Source organism: Lontra canadensis, unplaced genomic scaffold (assembly GCF_010015895.1).
Source record: "Lontra canadensis isolate GAN:19392208 unplaced genomic scaffold, GSC_riverotter_1.0 scaffold74, whole genome shotgun sequence".
NCBI classification, from domain to species: domain Eukaryota; kingdom Metazoa; phylum Chordata; class Mammalia; order Carnivora; family Mustelidae; genus Lontra; species Lontra canadensis.
In genome coordinates this window covers 2773664-2790260 of record NW_022631068.1, presented here as the reverse complement: position 1 = coordinate 2790260, position 16597 = coordinate 2773664, and the positions used below count along the sequence as shown (strand labels likewise).

Sequence of the window (16597 nt, the reverse complement as noted above, 5' to 3'; positions counted from 1 at the left end):
GTTGGGGATCCTGCCCCAGGCCTGGGATCTGCAGATCAAGGGTCTGATTTAATTCTCCTACTCCTACATTGTTCCTAGATTTAGCTGAGGAGTGATCTTGAATTCTAGAGAAAGCCCTGTCTTGGTCTCATGGGAGGTTAATGAGAGATCCACCGCCAGATTTCTTTTCCTCTTGAGGCACAGCCTTAATTGGGCCTCTTCCCCATCTGTAACTTTTGGTGGCTCCCCTCTGCTTTCCGAATAAAGCCCGAATCCTTGAGCTTGTTGTTGAGGCCCATTGGTGACTTGTTTCCAAGTTCAGTTTCTCGGTTCCAGAGTTTATCTCTCATCTTGGGTTCTCTGCTTCTGGACACGCTCTGCATGTGGGCCCCTGCTTAATTAACCTCTGAATGGCAAGTGTGGGTTATCTTACATTGTGATAAAATACGCATAACACAGACTTCATCATCTTAACCATTCTGTGGCCAAACAAGGGGCTGACCTCTCTCCTAGTGCCCGGAAACAGAAACTTTAGAGTGGGGTCAGAGCTTTTCCTACCCCTTCGTTTAGAAGACTCTGCATACCACTAAACTTCATGAACAACACTGCAGAGTTGCAACACAGAGCTGCTGTGTGGTGTCTGGAGTTTTCAGGCAGCCCTGGCCTTCTGGATCAAATACAGATCACAGAAGCAGCCCGGAAAAAAAATCCTTCATGGTAATTCTTTCCAGAGGGCTCAGAAAAATACTGACTGGCACCACTGTGGCCTAAATACAGAGAATGTTTTCCCAGATTGTGTTTTTCCCATCTTGCCTAAGTAATACATTTTTCTAGATGGGCAACTCTGAATCATAGTGAATATTCAAATTGATGTTTCCCTCTAGTGATGTGGGCAATATTTATACCTGTTATCAGTAGGTAAAACCTGGGTTTAGTGACTTAGTGTCAGTGTTTTGGGTTTTTTTTTTTAAGTATTTTTTTAGATTTTATTTCTTTATTTGTCAGAGAGACCGAGAGAAGAGAGAGAGAGAGAGCACGTGCGCACAAGCAGGGGGAGCACCAGAGGGAGAGGGAGAAGCAGGCGCCCAGCTGAGCAAGGAGCCCAATACAGGACTCGATCCCAGGACTTGGATCATGACCTGAGCCAGAGGCAGGTGCTGACCTGACTGAGCCACCCAGGCATCCCCACCATCTTGGAATTTTAAATGATTTCTGAATAAGGTTCTCCGCATTCTTCTTTTGCTTTGGGAACCCCTTATTAAGTAACTGGCTCTGGCTGCCACAGTAGATCTAAGGTGGAGTCTGAGATTTTACGTTTCCAGCAGATTTCCAGGCCGTGCTTCCTTGGATTGCCCGTTGGGTAGCAAGGCTCAGGCTAAAATCTGGCAAAGCAGCAATTTGGAAGGAGCCAAGGCCCCGGCAGGTGGATTACTTGCCACGTTGAGCGGAACATAAATCTTTGCATTCCTTAAGCTTCTGAGTCTCTGTTACAGCAAGTTAGCTTTGGTCTAATTGAAGGAAGGGAAGTAGAGCCGGTCTCACAGCCTGTTCTGTTCTCAGTTTATTTTGGCTTAAATAATTATGGAGAAAGAGCCTTCTGTGAAGTGTGCCTGGAAACTGGCCTCCGTCCATGTCAGACTCAAGCTCAGGTTCTCTGGTCCCCCTCCTCCAGTGCTGGTGGGTGCCAACTGGAATGGCCTTTATGACCTGGGGGACTGGAGAGAATATGGAGCTGAGGCCGTGCCACTCGGGCTGACCAGAGTTCAGTCTTGATGTTTGGAGGCAGGCCCTAGCTAACAAAAACTTGCTTCTTATTGCCCTTGAAACTTACCCTCCACTGGGGACTCCTATATTGTGAGTGGCTCATATATTCCTCGGATCCTCTAACTGAAACGGTCATCACATCACCCTGATTCTACCCCAACTTCTAAAAAACAACTTCTGTTGTAAGAAAACAAAAGCAAGTTATATTAAGCAAAATACTGCATGGTGTGCAGCAGCTCCAGTCTTGTTGCTAAGAATGTCACCAACCCCTGTAGCATTCCCAGTCTGTCAAAGAGCGCTGTGCTCCAGATCCTGTCCCCCTGGGGTGGCTTCTGTCTGTGTGGCATCGCTAGGTTCATGGCTCCCCATTTCATAAGTTCTTTAGTTTACATTTCTCTGCCCTTCCTGCTTCCCTCCCCCTCCCCTTGGCTAACCAGTGTGCCTTTTCCTCTTCTCTCTCTCATCTTCAATCCTAAGATCCCATCAGTGCCTACATTCAGAAATGAATTTACTCTCCATTCCTTGGAGATCCCTGTGATTTTCCATGAGCTTTAGGAAAGCACAAGGTTGTGGTGTATCAGGTCTGGTTTATGCGCTACCTCAGATCCTCTGGCCCCCTTGTCTTCCTGCAGCCCCTTCTCTGACGACTCCGTATGGGCTTGGGTCCCTTTCCTGCAGGAGCAGCTGGGTAGTACCTTGCTTTGGGTCTGCTCCATAGGGCTTCTGTTTCCCAAACTAGGGAAACCCTCGGGTACTCACATGTGCACAACCACGAAATTCAGGAACGCTAATATTCTAGGGTTCACATTTGACCAGTAGAGATGGAACCAGTTGATAGGTGCTTTTCTTTTTTGAATCCTGGTAGATAGCACTCAGACATCTGGTACTGCATCTTCAGGATGTCCCAGTGGGATTGAGCTCCAGCTCTAAGGCTCCTACTTGTGGCCTGCCCTGTAATACATCCTTCTCTTGGCCATGCTCCTCCCCTGCTCTACACCCCTCTCTCTCACGTCTGCTCCATGGGGTTGTTTCCCAGTAAAGTACCTGAGAACCTAGGGGAGGCGGTGGGAGTGAGGAAGGCAGGAGGTGGGAAGATTCTTCTATTTGAGGCTTTATCACTTAAACTTAATCTGCTATTCAAATCAGGGGTCCATTAGGTAAGAAAAAGTAGATAGATTGTTTCTCCCCTGATATGACCCACTTTCTATCCTTCCTCCTACCCTGATGCCCTCAGCTCCCCAGAACTAAGCCCCCTGACCTACCTCCCTACCTGCGGATGCAGCTCAGCTCATAGCTTGCTATAGAAAGTGCTGGATGCTCCTCCCTGTCTAACCTCCAGGCAGCCGTCCACCTATAACCTGGGGGACAGGGGAGCATGGCACGTCCATATTTCTCCAATAGTGAGATCCAGAGGGTCCAGGGCCCGTTCAGATGGTGGCCCAAATGCCAAGCAGAGTCCAAGCTGTTCTATTAACTGTAAGTCCCTATCAGAGAACTGGGGAGTCTTATTTATTAATACTGTCCAAGGAAGTAGTGGTGTAGGTTAGGGGAGGAGCCTCAAGCCAGACTTCCTGTGTTCAAATCCTGGCTTTACCACGCATTAGCTCTGTGATCTTGAGCAGGTCACTCAGCCTCTTTGCCCCTTAGTGTCCTCCTCTGAAAAGTAATCTGTCCCAAAGAGCTGTGGCCAACTGGGGCTAGAATGAACTCAGTAAATATTGGCCGTTCACTAGAATGAACTCAGTAAATATTGGCCGTTATGACTAGTATTATTATTAAAATACTCTCCTGGCTAATCCCAGTAATCCTGGTTTTCATTTTTTAACCAAAACATAGTTAATATTTCACACTAAACATAGCTTTTCTTTTTTCATATGGAGATGGTAATAATATTTTTTACAAAATTCACTATGCATAAGATAAACAACAGATTCTTTTGTTGTCTTATCAAGATAATACTACACAGAATTTTTTAAAAACTCCCCTGGGTAAAATGGGTATTACCTGAAATGACTGCATAGTATTCCATTTTATGGTCATATTAAATCATTCATATTATTTGATGAAAGTTCTCTCCTTCCCCCACCCCCCACCCCCGCCCCAGGCCCTAGTCTGTTATTTACATTTTTTTCCTCATACAGTTTTTTAGTTGAGATGTAATTCACATGCCATAAAATTCACCCTCTCTGAGTGTTCAGTTCAGAGATTTCTAGTATATTCACAATATTGTGCATTCTTCACCTCTGTGTAATTCCAGAATATTTCCATCATGCCAAAAGGAAACTTCATACTCTAACAGTCACTCCCTACTCCCCCTCCTTCCAGGCCATAGCAACCACTAATCTTTCTTCTCTGGATTTGTCGTTTCTAGAAATTTCATACAAATAAAATCATATATAACCTTTTATGTCTGGCTTGTGTTATTTAGCTTAATGTTTTCAAGGTTCATTCACGTAGCATGTATTAGTACTTTATTCCTATTATGGGTGAGTACCATGCCATTGTGTGAATATACGACATTTTGTTTAAACACTCATTAATTGATAAATACTTGAGTTGCATCTATTTCTTGGGTATTTTGAATAATGCTGCTACTTCTGTCATGGAAGGGACAATGCTTTTCCTTAATGGAATAGACACAATGAGTATAGATTGGTCTTCCTTGCATCCAGTGCTTCTTCCAAAGTCTGTGGACTTACTGAATGTCTTATGCACTACCATGGTATTTGTTTTATACAGTATTACTCTGATTAAAGAACCCATCTGCAACAAATAAAACGTGGCGGTGGGACTGTGCTCCTGGAATTCACTGGTTTAACCATGTTCCCTATTATCCTGAAGTAGCCAGCTGGGTAGAGTGGTGGGATAATGTTTTGAAAACTCAGCCACAGTTCTAGCTAGAGAGCAACACCTTGCAGGGATGAGGCAATGCCCCCCGCCGCCACCCTTATGGTATGTGCTTTAAATCAGTTTCTAATATATGGTACTGTTTCTCCCATAGCCACAATTCATGAGTCCAGGAATGAAGGCAAGGAAGTATCATGTTAGTGGCTTCTCTCACTATTACCCCTACTGATCCACTAGCAAAATTCTTTGTTTTCTGTCCTTGTGACTTGAAGTTCTGGTGGTCTAAAAGACTAGATCCAAAGAGAGGAACCACCCAAAGGAGAGAATATTCCACCTGTAGACAAGAGCTTGAGCCCACACCTGTGGAGTTCCAGCCTGCTCGTGATCTGCCCTGCTTGGTTGCACGGAAAACGGTCTTCGCTGTAGACTTTGGGCCTCCTTAGCCAGCCCCTGCCATTGCATAAGCCGATTCCTTGTGAGAGATCTAAATCTAGACCTATCTCTATGATCCTGTTCCTCTAAAACAACTTACAGTACTAAATTCTGAATCAGAGTTTGACCAGAGAAGTGGAACCAATAGGCCATAGATGTATATATTAATGGCCTTATTACAAGGAGCTGGCTTGCACAGTTGTAGGGGCTGGCCAAGCAGTCAGGAGAGGCAGGCAGGATAGCGTGATCCAAGGAAAAGGAGAGCAATTGTAGGCCCAGTGCCTATTTGGAGAGCAGATTAAGGAAGAGTTAAGCCTTTTTCTAAAGGCCTTCCGACTGATGAAGCGAGTTCCACCTAGGATAATCACCCATTTGATTAAAGATAATTAATTAAGGACTTCAACCTTGTCTGCAAAATACAGCAGCATGTAAATTAGTGTTTGAATAACCGAAGGAAGATGTGCGTATACAGCAAAGTGGCTCCGGCTCCCCTTCATCCTTTAACCCTGGGCAGGGAGTATCTCCTATGGGCCATCCAGTTGGCCTCACGGAGAAGTGTGAGGGGGGTCGTTCAGCCCAGCCAAGTGGACACATTCAAAAGCCATGACTGGGAGTCACAGTTCTCATTTTTAATGAGAAAGCTTGCAAAGCATTGCTAGAGGAAAGGACTTTTTCTATGATAAAGTGAGATTATGTCAGTTTAGATGGAACTTCAGTGAAGATTTTGGTATAGATTTGGATACTGATCTTTAACATGACCACATTCTGCAGACCAAAACCCGTATCAAATACCAAATACCCTCCACACGTCCCAAACGCTGCTCCCAGGCCTGCCATCCTGTGCAGAATACTTTTCTTCCTGCTTCATTCATTCACTCAGTAAGTGTTTATTGAGCATCTACCATGTGCCAGGAGCTCTGGTAGGTACTCTGGGTAACGAGGAGGACATACAACAAGATAGACATGCTTTTTTTTTTTTTTAATGGAGCCTTTTTTTAAAGATTTTTATTCACTTATTTGACAGAGAAAGATCACAAGAAGACAGAGCAGCAGACAGAGAGAGCAGGGGAAGCAGGCTCCTTGCTGAGCAGAGAGCCCAATGCAGGGCTCGATCCCAGGACCCTGAGACCATGACCTGAGCTGAAGGCAGAGGCTTTAACCCACTGAGCCACCAGGCGCTCCGATACACATGTTTTTGCCCTTTGTGATGGGTCCTGGGGACAATAATGTGTAATAATAGCAGCTACAATTGAATTCCCTCAGGTTCCTCACCCCCCCCCAAAATGTTCCGCATCTCCTCACTGTCCTCTCTTTACCTTCCTCCCTTTCTCAGGAGTACCTCCTTGCTCCTTTTCAGGTTAACCCATCATCAGTGAGCTTGACCTCATCCCCTCCTTCTGACTAATCAGTTAAAAAGTAAATTATTTCAACCATTCGTTCATTCATTCAGTGTTGAGGTTCTGTTATGCACCAGATACTTGGCTTAGTGCCAGATACTTAAAGCTAAATAAGACAGAAATTGTTACAACCTAGTAAGGAAGCTGGACCAAGAAAGCCATCAAAACAAAAAACAATAACAGAAGAACGTAAAGCAAGAAATGAAAAAAGTCACTACATATTAATAATAGGAAGGAAAGAATAGCTACAGTAGGTGACTCAGAGCAGTCAGAGAAGGACTCTCTGAAGGGAGGGTTCGCATGAGAGACACAGGCTATGAAGGGAGCAGCCATGAAGAGCAGATGGATCGAGTGTACGAGGCGCCGTGGCAAATAAGAGCTTGACCTTTTGGTGGAACTGAGGGAAGACCATGGGCCAGGAGGGTGTGACAAAGGAGCGTGCGAAACCATGAAGGCAGTTGAGGGCATCTTTTAAGGAGGCGGGAGAAGGCAGGTGGTGCCGAACACCCAGGCAGCCACTCCAGCCTGTGGGCCTGGCTCTGCACCCATGCTGAGTGCAACCCCGGACACCGTCCTAATTATGTACCTCCCCACTGGGGTTTCTCCAGCTAACCGCAAAGACTCCGTGTGGCTTACATCAAACAAGGCACGTACAGTATAGAGGATGGTTTGGCATCTGCAAACAAAGAAAATGGCAGCTACTCTGTGTAATTAGTATTCACCAGCCTCCCCCACCCCGGCAGAGCTGGGGTTGCCTCCCGTGTGCTTCCGCGGAGGCTCTTTATTAAAGCGTGTTGTAAGTGTCTATGTACATACCTGGCTTCCTTTCTAGAACATCGGACCTTGTCAGAAGAAAAGTCATATAGAAAATAGGATGGAGGGCGCCTGGGTGGCTCAGTGGGTTAAAGCCGCTGCCTTTGGCTCAGGTCATGATCTCAGGGTCCTGGGATCGAGCCCCAGATTGGGCTCTCTGCTCAGCAGGGAGGCTGCTTCCCTTCCTCTCTCTCTGCCTGCCTCTCTGCCTGCTTGTGATCGCTCTCTCTGTCTCTGTCTCTCTCTCTGTTAAATAAATAAATAAAATATTTTTTAAAAAAGAAAATAGGATGGAAGTGTATTATGAACTGTAAACTACTGTTCGGTTGGGAGTTACGTTAAAGAGGCTTGGAATCTATCCGGGGGAGCTGACACATGAAAGGAACGGAGGGGATGAGGTAAAGACGAGCCCGCAGGTATGAATGAAGCTCTGTGAGAGCCCATGTGCTGCCCGGGCTACTGGGAAGGTTCTTCAAGGAAGTAGAATTTTTATTGGGATCTGAGTTCAAAAACAGTAGGAATAAAGATGAGAGAAACTAATGTGAGAGGCATTCCTTAGGTAGGACCAAAAAGAACTGGTTAAAAATGTCATCAGAGGGGCACCTGGGTGGCTCAGTTGGTTAAGCATCTGCCTTTGTCTTGGGTCATGGTCCCGGAGGCCAGGAAGGAGCCCCAGGCCAGGATCCCTGCTCCGCAGGGAGTCTGCTTCTCCCTCTCCCTCTGCATTCCCCCTACTCTTTCTCTGTCTCTTAAGTTAAAAAAAAATATCTTTAGAAACAATGTCATCAGAGACAGGGGCTGCTGTTGGGGAGGCCAAGACATCACTTGCCAGAACCCCTGGGATTAGGCTTCCCAAAAACCTGATGGAGAGAGGATGCTGAGGGACAAGGTGCAGAGGCAGAGCAGCGGACAGGACACAGGTGACTGGGCAATGAAGAGATGGGGACACAGAGAGGTCTGGGAATAGCAACAAAACACCTGGAGAAGCCTCAGCACGGTAAGAGTAAGAGGCGGAGAAAGGTGAGAGAGGTCTTGTCCTCCGTGCTGTGGGTATCAAAGAGGCGATCCCATGCAAACCCCCTCCCACCCCCCAGATTGGAGACCCTGTTATTAGTCAGCCAGTCAGGAGACAGAAACTGAGCAGTGATTTGAAGAGGGAGGCTTTAACATAAAGAATTAGTATATAGTTGCAAAAGATTGGCTATTAAGGGATAAAAAATAAAGGAAGGATGAATTCAGGACAGGCCCTCCTCACAAGGCTGACGTTAAGGTCTTGTTAGAAAGTGTGTGGCCTTGGTACTTTGCTTGGCAGCAAAAGTTTGCTGGGTGCCACAGTCAAAGTTGATGAGCAAGAAAGTCCCCAGATGAGTTGACAACAAAACTTGCCAGATGTTGATGATGTCACTGTGCCACCATTTCCTGGCATGTTTTGTTCCTGGGAGCTTTTGTGTGAAATAAGGTGGAGAAAAACTGCTCTGGACGTGTTTCTTAGAAGGCAGGGACAGAAACTGGTTTTCACTAGATTTGAAGGCCCAACTGAGAAAACAACAGAGGATCAAAGTGACAGTGGCCAGATCAGGATGCCACCATCCCGTCCTCCCACGGCTGAGTCCCCTGACCCCAGGGACAGCGAACACTAAGGCGCAAGACAAAAGGAACTAGACACTGAGGACAGAGAAAGTGACAGGACACCACGGACAGCAGTGAGGGGTCTGGACATGGAAGGACCTGGAAATAGCACAAGTACAACTAGAGGGGCCCGGACAGGGGAGCGGGTCTGATCCAAGAGGAAGGGTGTGGGGTGTCTGTCCTGTGTCGTGCTCAGGTGTCCCCCCCTACACCAAACCCAGGCTCTGCCTGCTCGGGGTGGGGGTGTCCATCCTTCACTCCTGGGGAGCAAACAAGCAGTCCTTATACCCAAGAGTAACACACACTTTTCAAGTCAGTCTCATTAAGCATTTATTAGACATATTGAGGCCCTCCCCTAGCCTCTGAGGACAGAGAACTCAATGACTGGGTGTTCCTGCCCTCAGGGTCCTCACAGCCCATCTCCCCAGGGCAGAGCCAAGGGGAAGCTCAGTACTTGCTAGGCAGGCCAGGGGGTCGGAAGTGGTTGGGGTCTTTGCCACTCCGGCCCCATTCGTTGGCAGCCTGGTCAGCCTTCGAGTCCTCCACTCCATGGCCGCTGTCTCCATACTTGAAAAGGTCTGTGACTCTCTGAGAACGCTCTCTGGCGTCACTGGAATGGAGGAAGGCAGGTAGAGATTCATTAGGGGCTGCTGAGCAACAGGCCCCCGCCCCCACCAATCTCTTCTCTTTCTGAGGGATGGCTGAGAGGAGCCCAGGCCAGAGGGGCTGAAACACGGACCGTGCTCCACGCACAGCCCAGGTCAGCCCAGGCTGGTCCCCGTGCCCACAGCAGGAGGGTGGGAGTCCCCCATTCCCACTGGCCTTGCTCTGGCTCTGCCAGCCACTCAGACCCCACACTGGGCACAGAGGGGACGGTGGGCAAGAGGACCAGGAGCCGCCGTCTCTGCAGGAAGCTTCTCTAGGGTTGGCCCCTCCTGGCTCTCTAAGGCCGCCATGCTCAGCCAGGCCATCCCTGCATCCCCGGGGCCCTTGTTACCTGATGACTTTAGCGGCCCAGGCGCCCCCAGGGCCCCTTTGCGCAGCATCATAGTTCCCGCGGGCATGGAAGTATTTGTCCGAATTTTTGTAATTGGCTTCTCTCATGTCAGAGTAGGCTCTTAACATGTCTCTAGTCCCTGGAAAGGAAAGAAAATGGAAGTGATCCTCTTTTGGCAAAATAGAGAAAAAGTTTTTCTCCCAGTGATTCTAAGACTTCAGCCTTTTTTTTTTTTTAAGATTTTATTTATTTATTTGAGAGACAGAGATTACAAGTAGGCAGAGAGGCAGGCAGAGAGAGGAGGAAGCAGGCTCCCCGTGGAGCAGAGAGCACGATGTGGGGCTCGATCCCAGGACCCTGGGATCATGACCTGAGCCAAAGGCATAGGCTTTAACCCACTGAGCCACCCAGGTGCCCCAAAGACTTCAGCCTTTGACAAAATCCTCAGACATTATATTGGCTGAGATAAATATTCCTTTACTTTTCACTCCCCTGGGTGAATGTTAGGAGAATCACACTTGGTGCAAGTTTTATTCTCTGTGAGTCCATTCTGAAAAGTACGTTGCTACTTGTTTTTTTAGTGTGTGTGATGTGTGTGAACGGGAGGTGGGGTGGTCTTTAAGGGATGCTTCTTGTATTTAAGGGAACCTCTCTACCTGGGAAGGACAGGGACCCCTTGGACTGGGGCATGAGGACAAAGGCAAGTCTGAGGGAGGCTGCCGACCCAGAGGGCTCCCAACCTAGTCGACGGGAGAAATTCCTCCCTGTGGGCAGCGTGAAGACAACTCAGGCCTGTGTACGTCAGAATATCTGGGGCTTAGGTGGCACCAGGAAACTGACCAAACTCAATCATAAATATAACTGATAAAGATGAGTTCCCCCAAGGGAACTTTATAGAAATGGGGTCACCATCAAGGCAGAAAAAGGGCAACTGACCCACCAGCTCTAAAGTCCAGTGTTCTCCCCAGTAAATGGAAGAGTATTGACTTCCATAGAGTGCTTATGCAGACAAACTGAGAAAATTCGCCTAGAACTTCTGGAAGGCTGTAGTTGCCCAGGATGCTATCAACGCTCTGGGCCTTAGGAAGTCTGGGACAAGCCCAGGAAAGGGACTAAGGAAGAGGAAGAGCAGCAAGTTACAGACTGAAGGAATCTGATCAGGCTACAGCTGTGCCTGTGAGAATTTAAAAGGATCGACAGCAAACCCTCAAAGCAGTAATCAGTGACTCTCACCAAAAAACAAAAATAAAGATAAATGATGTTGTGTAATACACAAATCGTGGCGCTGAGTCTGACTGCTAAGTTGTGTTCCTCTTGCTCCCCTGCCCAGCCAGGCCCCAGGCCCTCAGAACCACCATCACCTAATTCCTTGTGCCTGTTGATTGTGGGGAGCGGAGCTCTGCAGCGTGGCCCTCTGCCTCTCCCAGGGCCTGTCTGCCATTTGCTCAGATACACAAGAGGCTGTGTGATCCCAAACCCCGCCATGGGCTGTGCACTCTCTGGTCTGGGAGGCAGGACAGCGCTGTTCTAGCAAGGTCTGGGGAGCTCTACCACGGGACATCCAGTTCTGCTTGAGGACTTTGTCAGACTCTTCATTATTTTGTGCCTCAAATCCTCTGTCAAGGGATGATGGCCCCTAAACTGCAGGGCTACAGATTAAAACCTGAGGATGAAAACAAATTCATTCATCCACGCAAAACTCTTAGAACAGTGCCTAGCACAGGCCCAGCTCAGTGACTCCTGGATGGAACGAGGCCCCCCTTTTCCTGGCTGCCTGAGACCCAGCCACAGCGGTCCATGACTTCCCTCTAGGTGGCGCTCGCGTCCCAATTGGAAGGAGGGCGCCGGCACCCTGGACCCCAGCTCTCTTCCTGCTCCTGCTCCTGCTCCAAGTTGAAGCCCTCAACTTAGTGGCCTCCAGCCTGGGGATCCCCTGGAAGAGTGCAATGCTGCCTAGAAAAGCCAGGGGTGGAGGGATAGGACAGATGTGGTTTAAGGAGAATGGCCATGTGTAGTAAGTAAGCCCTAGAGACCTAATGCACAGTATAATGAACACCAAACAATATTGTATTATAATTATGAAATATGCTATAGTCTAATTAATTACTTCAACTGCTAAAAAGAAAGGATAATTATGTAACATGATAGAGGTGCTAATTATAGCTACAGTGGCAATCAGATTGAATATATAAATGCATCAAATTAACATGACATTCACCTTAAACATACACAATGTTACATGTCAGGTATAGTTCAATTTAAAAAAAAAAAAAAGCCTGGGAAACTGCTATCTTGAAAACCATGCTTCTTCTTTTCCCACTTGCGGCCTTTGGCCTGTGTAGACATGACCTCCGCTCTGGGCAATCCTGGAGGGAATCCAGGGGCAGCCTCCCCCTGCTCCCATGCTTTTGACCTTACCTTGACCAGCTTCCTTGAGGAAGCCTAACCATCTTTGGCTGCTGACGCCCAGGACCAGGGAGCACAAGAGGATGCCCAGGAAAAGCTTCATCCTGCTGCAGACTCAAACACACACAAAGATGACAGGTGTTTGGTTTTTGTTTGGTCTGATTTGGGGGGAGGGGTGATGTTGACCTATTGTATTCCAAAACTGAGCCACACTCAGGATTATCTCTATCTATATATCCACACACAGAGACACACATGCATATGTGTACACATACATCCGTGTATATACATATATGTATGTAAGTATGTGTAGAAAGAAGTAGACAGTACGTATACATATATTAGGCAGGTGATACATAGATACATAGAGAATTCCAAAGGGTCCACTTGTCCATTTCCACTTGCCTCTATTGGAATCCCAGCATGAGAGACTGCACTGCGCTTCTTTTTTTTTTTTTTTTTAAGAATTTATTTATTTGACAGAGAGAGATTACAAGTAGGCAGAGAGGCAGGCAGAAAGAGAGAGGAGGAAGCAGGCTTCCTGCCAAGTAGAGAGCCCAATACGGGACTCCATCCCAGGACCCTGGGATCATGACCTAAGCCGAAGGCAGAGGCTTAACCCACTTCTGATAGAAACCACTTTGCGGGGAGCTTGGGTGGCTCTGTGGGTTAAAGCCTCTGCCTTTGGCTCAGGTCATGATCTCAGGGTCCTGGTGATGAAGTTCTAGAACCTAGGTGAGGTTCAGTGGGCTGAGGTCCGGAGCCGATGACCAAGAAAGAATTCTTGAGACATCTCTGGTGCAAAATGGTGGTTTATTAAAGCACGGGGACAGGACCCGTGGGCAGGAAGAGCTGCTGTGCCGTTATCCTGAGGAGTGGCTGACTATATACACAGGAGTTGGGTAGGTGAGAACAAAAGGGGTGATGTTAGTCTCTAAGGAATTTTAGAAGCAAGGTCTCCAGGATCTTGCGGGGCTAGCTATTGTTGGGAGAAAGGTTATTTATTACTAGTAGTAAAAATCTTCTTGTGAGACCCTTTAGATGTATATCAATGGGCCATATGCTTGGGAATGATTCTCGAAACTATCTTGGAGATCTAGAGATAAAGTTTCACATTTCTCCTATCAAGTGTCCTTGTTAGTGAGATTTGGGTATAGAAGAAATTTAACTTTATTTAGGGCTTGAGGAACTGAGTTATTTGCCTCTGGAAATTGTGCTATTGTTAAGATAGCTTCTTTGTTGTAAATCTCTAGGACACTGGTAAACCAAGGGAGACGCCTGTCTTGCAGGATTGTGATCTCTGCAAGTTAACTATTTGTTTTTCTTTTAGGGCAGTCAGGGGTGCCTGAGGAATGTCACCCATATTACCCGAGGGGAGCGGGTAGGAGAGGGGGTGCAAGGTGCTAGCTTTTGCTTTGTCCTCAGCCAGCGTCCTGCTCCCTCATCACTGGGATGAGTCCCGTATCTGGCTCTCTGCTCGGCAAGGAGCCTGCTTCCCCCTCTCTCTCTGCCTGCCTCTCTGCCTACCTGTGATCTCTGTCTGTCAAATAAGTAATAAAAAAACACCAAATCTTAAAAAAAAAAAAAAAAAAAGAAAAAGAAAAAAAGAAAAAAGAAAAAAAAAAGAAACCACTTTGCATTTCAATCCTCACCTATGAGCCCTGACCCCAATGTATAAAAAGCTTCCAAAGAAGCGTCTGGGCATTGCGTGACCATATACCAGTCTGTCGAATGAGATGAGTGAAACAGTGCACAAATATGGTGTGGAACGCCTGCTCTACCCATCCCAGAGCTCCCCATGTGGAAGTACACGACTAAATCCCAGTCCCAGAAAGCATTCACAGATGCTGACTCCTAATTGTCAGGCTACGAGATGCAGGGAGGAAGCAGAGAGCTGGGACACAGCCCAGGAATGCTGTGGGGAAAGGGAATCTGCAGAGAGAACAAGTGTTGGAAAATTCTAGCACCTTACCTTGGGCTGTCGCTTCCTGCAGATCTCCCGGTGAAGCTGAGCTTCCTGTGAGAAACGCCCGCACTTTATATGCTGGGGCTGTGCTGGGGAAACAAGGGGGAAGACAGATTTGAAGCCAAACCCTGAGATTTGGGAAATTCTCCTTGGCCAGAACCCAGCAGCCAGCACAACAGGCTCCTTCCTTGTCCCAGTAAGGGCCTATTCAGCCAGAGCGGCCGCACCCCAGTTGAACTGCCATTTTGCTGTAAAACTTAAATTGACTTTGCCCCCCCACCCAGGGGAACTTACTTAAAAACAAGTCTGGGAAACCAGTCCCAGGTAACAAAATCCAAGTACAAGGGTGGGTCAGGCCAGGTGGAGACATCCGATGGGAGGGGGGGCGGGGGGCGGATGCATACTGTCTCCCTAGCTACCAAGGAGTATGGGCCCCTCCCTTTGGGCACATTTTGGGTGCCAATTCTGACCAAGGTGATAGGCTGGTTCAAATGTCTACTAGGGTAAATTGTAATTCAGTTAGTCACCTAGCATGACTGTGCAGCTTTCTCTGTGTGTTACAATCTCATTGGCCACCTGTGTGTGGCCAGGCCCAACCACATGGCCTTTGCTCTATAAAAGTTAGTCTGGAAAGCAGGGAGGGGTCGTCCTCTCTATAAGGGGCCGCCCTGACCGGTCTGTTTGATGGTCGGTTTGATTCTTGATGCTTGGCGCGAAATAAAGCTTTGCTTGACTTCTCGCTTTGTATCAGTCTCACTCCTTTAATCACAGACCCATTATTGGGGTACCCATTTTGGGGGGGACCCAACATTCCCATCTAATTTCCCAGGTTGTGCAACCTGGCAGTTTCCAGAGTGCAGCAAACTTGGGGTTTTCTGCCTGTTTTCAGTCTCCTTCCTGGTGAGGAAAGATTTCCTTCCCAACACAATGAGGTATTGACAATGGGTGTGAAGGGTAGTCAATATTAGACAAGAGATTTGATTGTCTAAAGAATGAACATAGAAGGCGAATGGAAGAGCAAACAGGCTCCATTGAAGGGAGAGATGAGAAGCTGGGACCCCGGGGAGCAGGGGTAGGACAGGAAGGACCAGGAACATAAAGCTTCCAGCACCAGAGTGGTGGCCTGGACGCTGGAAAAGGGAGTCCTTCAGACTTGAGTGTGTTCATGACCAGTGGCTGTGGGAGCTCCTAATGGCAGGCTCTAATGGGGGACACCGTGGGTCAGTAACATTGAACTTGTCACGGAGAAATGACATATCCTAGAAGTGATCAGGAAATAGCCTATTGGCTGCTAAATTATGAGACTAGAAGATTCAGGAAGGATGCAGAGAAAGTTGGATGCAGAGCAAGAAAGCTGGGAGGTTGTGAACATGTAGAACAGCTCTTTCAGCTGGAAAAACAGGCCTGGGCTTTCCTGTGGGAGTTTAGGAAAATGATAGTGGGAAGAAATTGCGTGCAGGCCTTATCAGAGGGATGGGGGCCCTGGTCCCCTCATCTACCCCCACCCTGCCCCTGTTTGTGCAAGGGAAGTTTTAGAGGTCATGGGATTTTCCTGGAGAGGAGAGGATGGTGCATGTGTGATGTGACAGTGACGATGGGGGGTGGAGAGGAAAGACCTGGTTCTTGTTACAGTGGGATCTGGGGCTGGAAGGCTAGGGCAGTAGGGCCAGGGAGGCCCAGCCCAGAGAGTGCTGGCTCAGGGGTGTTGCCTGGGGTGCGTCTGGGACACAAGGAATATGAACAGACATGGCAGATACAACACAAGTGCCTCCAGGGCCCATGAAAGCAAAAGTTGGAGCCTGGACAGCCTGGAGGTTGGAAGATAGGAAGCAGTAGCCAGGAAGGAGGTGGGACTCGGGCTCCATTAGGAACCCAGAGAGGAAGCAGGAGGCAGAATTCTGATTTGTTACAAGACTAGAGGAGTTATGGGTAGGACATTGCAAAGGGGACTCTGACACAGGATGAAGCCGATCAGGCAAGGATTCCACTACTGGGAGGGAGTCAGGGTCTTGGGTTGGAGCCTGCCAGCATGAGGAGTGATGCCTCTTTCTGGGTCTGGGTCTTATTTGAATTCCTATAGGTACAGTGAGAAGAGAGGTGTAGGGCAGATAGCTGTCAAAGGATCCCTCTGTCCCTGTGGTTCTTCTTCTTCTTTTTTTTTTTTTTTTAAGATTTTATTTATTTATTTTACAGACAAAGATCACAAGGAGGCAGAGAGGCAGGCAGAGAGAGAGGAAGGGAAGCAGGCTCCCCGCCAAGCAGAGAGCCCGATGCGGAGCTCGATCCCAGGACCCTGGGATCATAACCTGAGCTGAAGGCAGAGGCTTTAACCCACTGAGCCACCCAGGTGCCCCAAGTCCCTGTGGT

General features: G+C 47.9%; 1 protein-coding gene across 2 annotated transcripts; it reads right to left on the bottom strand.

Moving 5' to 3' along the window:
- Positions 1–9214: 9214 nt before the first annotated feature.
- Positions 9215–14305, bottom strand: LOC116881394 (serum amyloid A-2 protein-like). 2 transcript variants are annotated; one of them, XM_032881162.1, is made up of 4 exons: positions 14237–14305; positions 12277–12378; positions 9859–9997; positions 9215–9471 (listed from the first exon to the last, which is right to left on the bottom strand). In XM_032881162.1, exons 2-4 carry the CDS (start codon positions 12365–12367, stop codon positions 9309–9311), a joined length of 393 nt encoding a protein of 130 aa, XP_032737053.1. In that variant the 5' UTR covers positions 12368–12378; positions 14237–14305; the 3' UTR covers positions 9215–9308. The 2 variants fall into 2 exon arrangements, with proteins under 2 accessions (XP_032737053.1, XP_032737054.1); XM_032881163.1 differs by having other exon boundaries at positions 12277–12371; positions 14237–14299.
- Between the last annotated feature and the right edge of the window lie 2292 nt (positions 14306–16597).

Bases quoted from the DNA above. Each gene is read 5' to 3' on its own strand.
- LOC116881394 (XM_032881162.1), bottom strand. From the start codon at position 12,367: ATGAAGCTTTTCCTGGGCATCCTCTTGTGCTCCCTGGTCCTGGGCGTC. The intron at 9,998-12,276 runs GTAAGGTCAAAA...TTTCCTTTCCAG, and splicing joins CCTCAAGGAAGCTGGTCAAG to GGACTAGAGACATGTTAAGA. The intron at 9,472-9,858 runs GTAACAAGGGCC...CCTCCATTCCAG, and splicing joins TGGGCCGCTAAAGTCATCAG to TGACGCCAGAGAGCGTTCTC.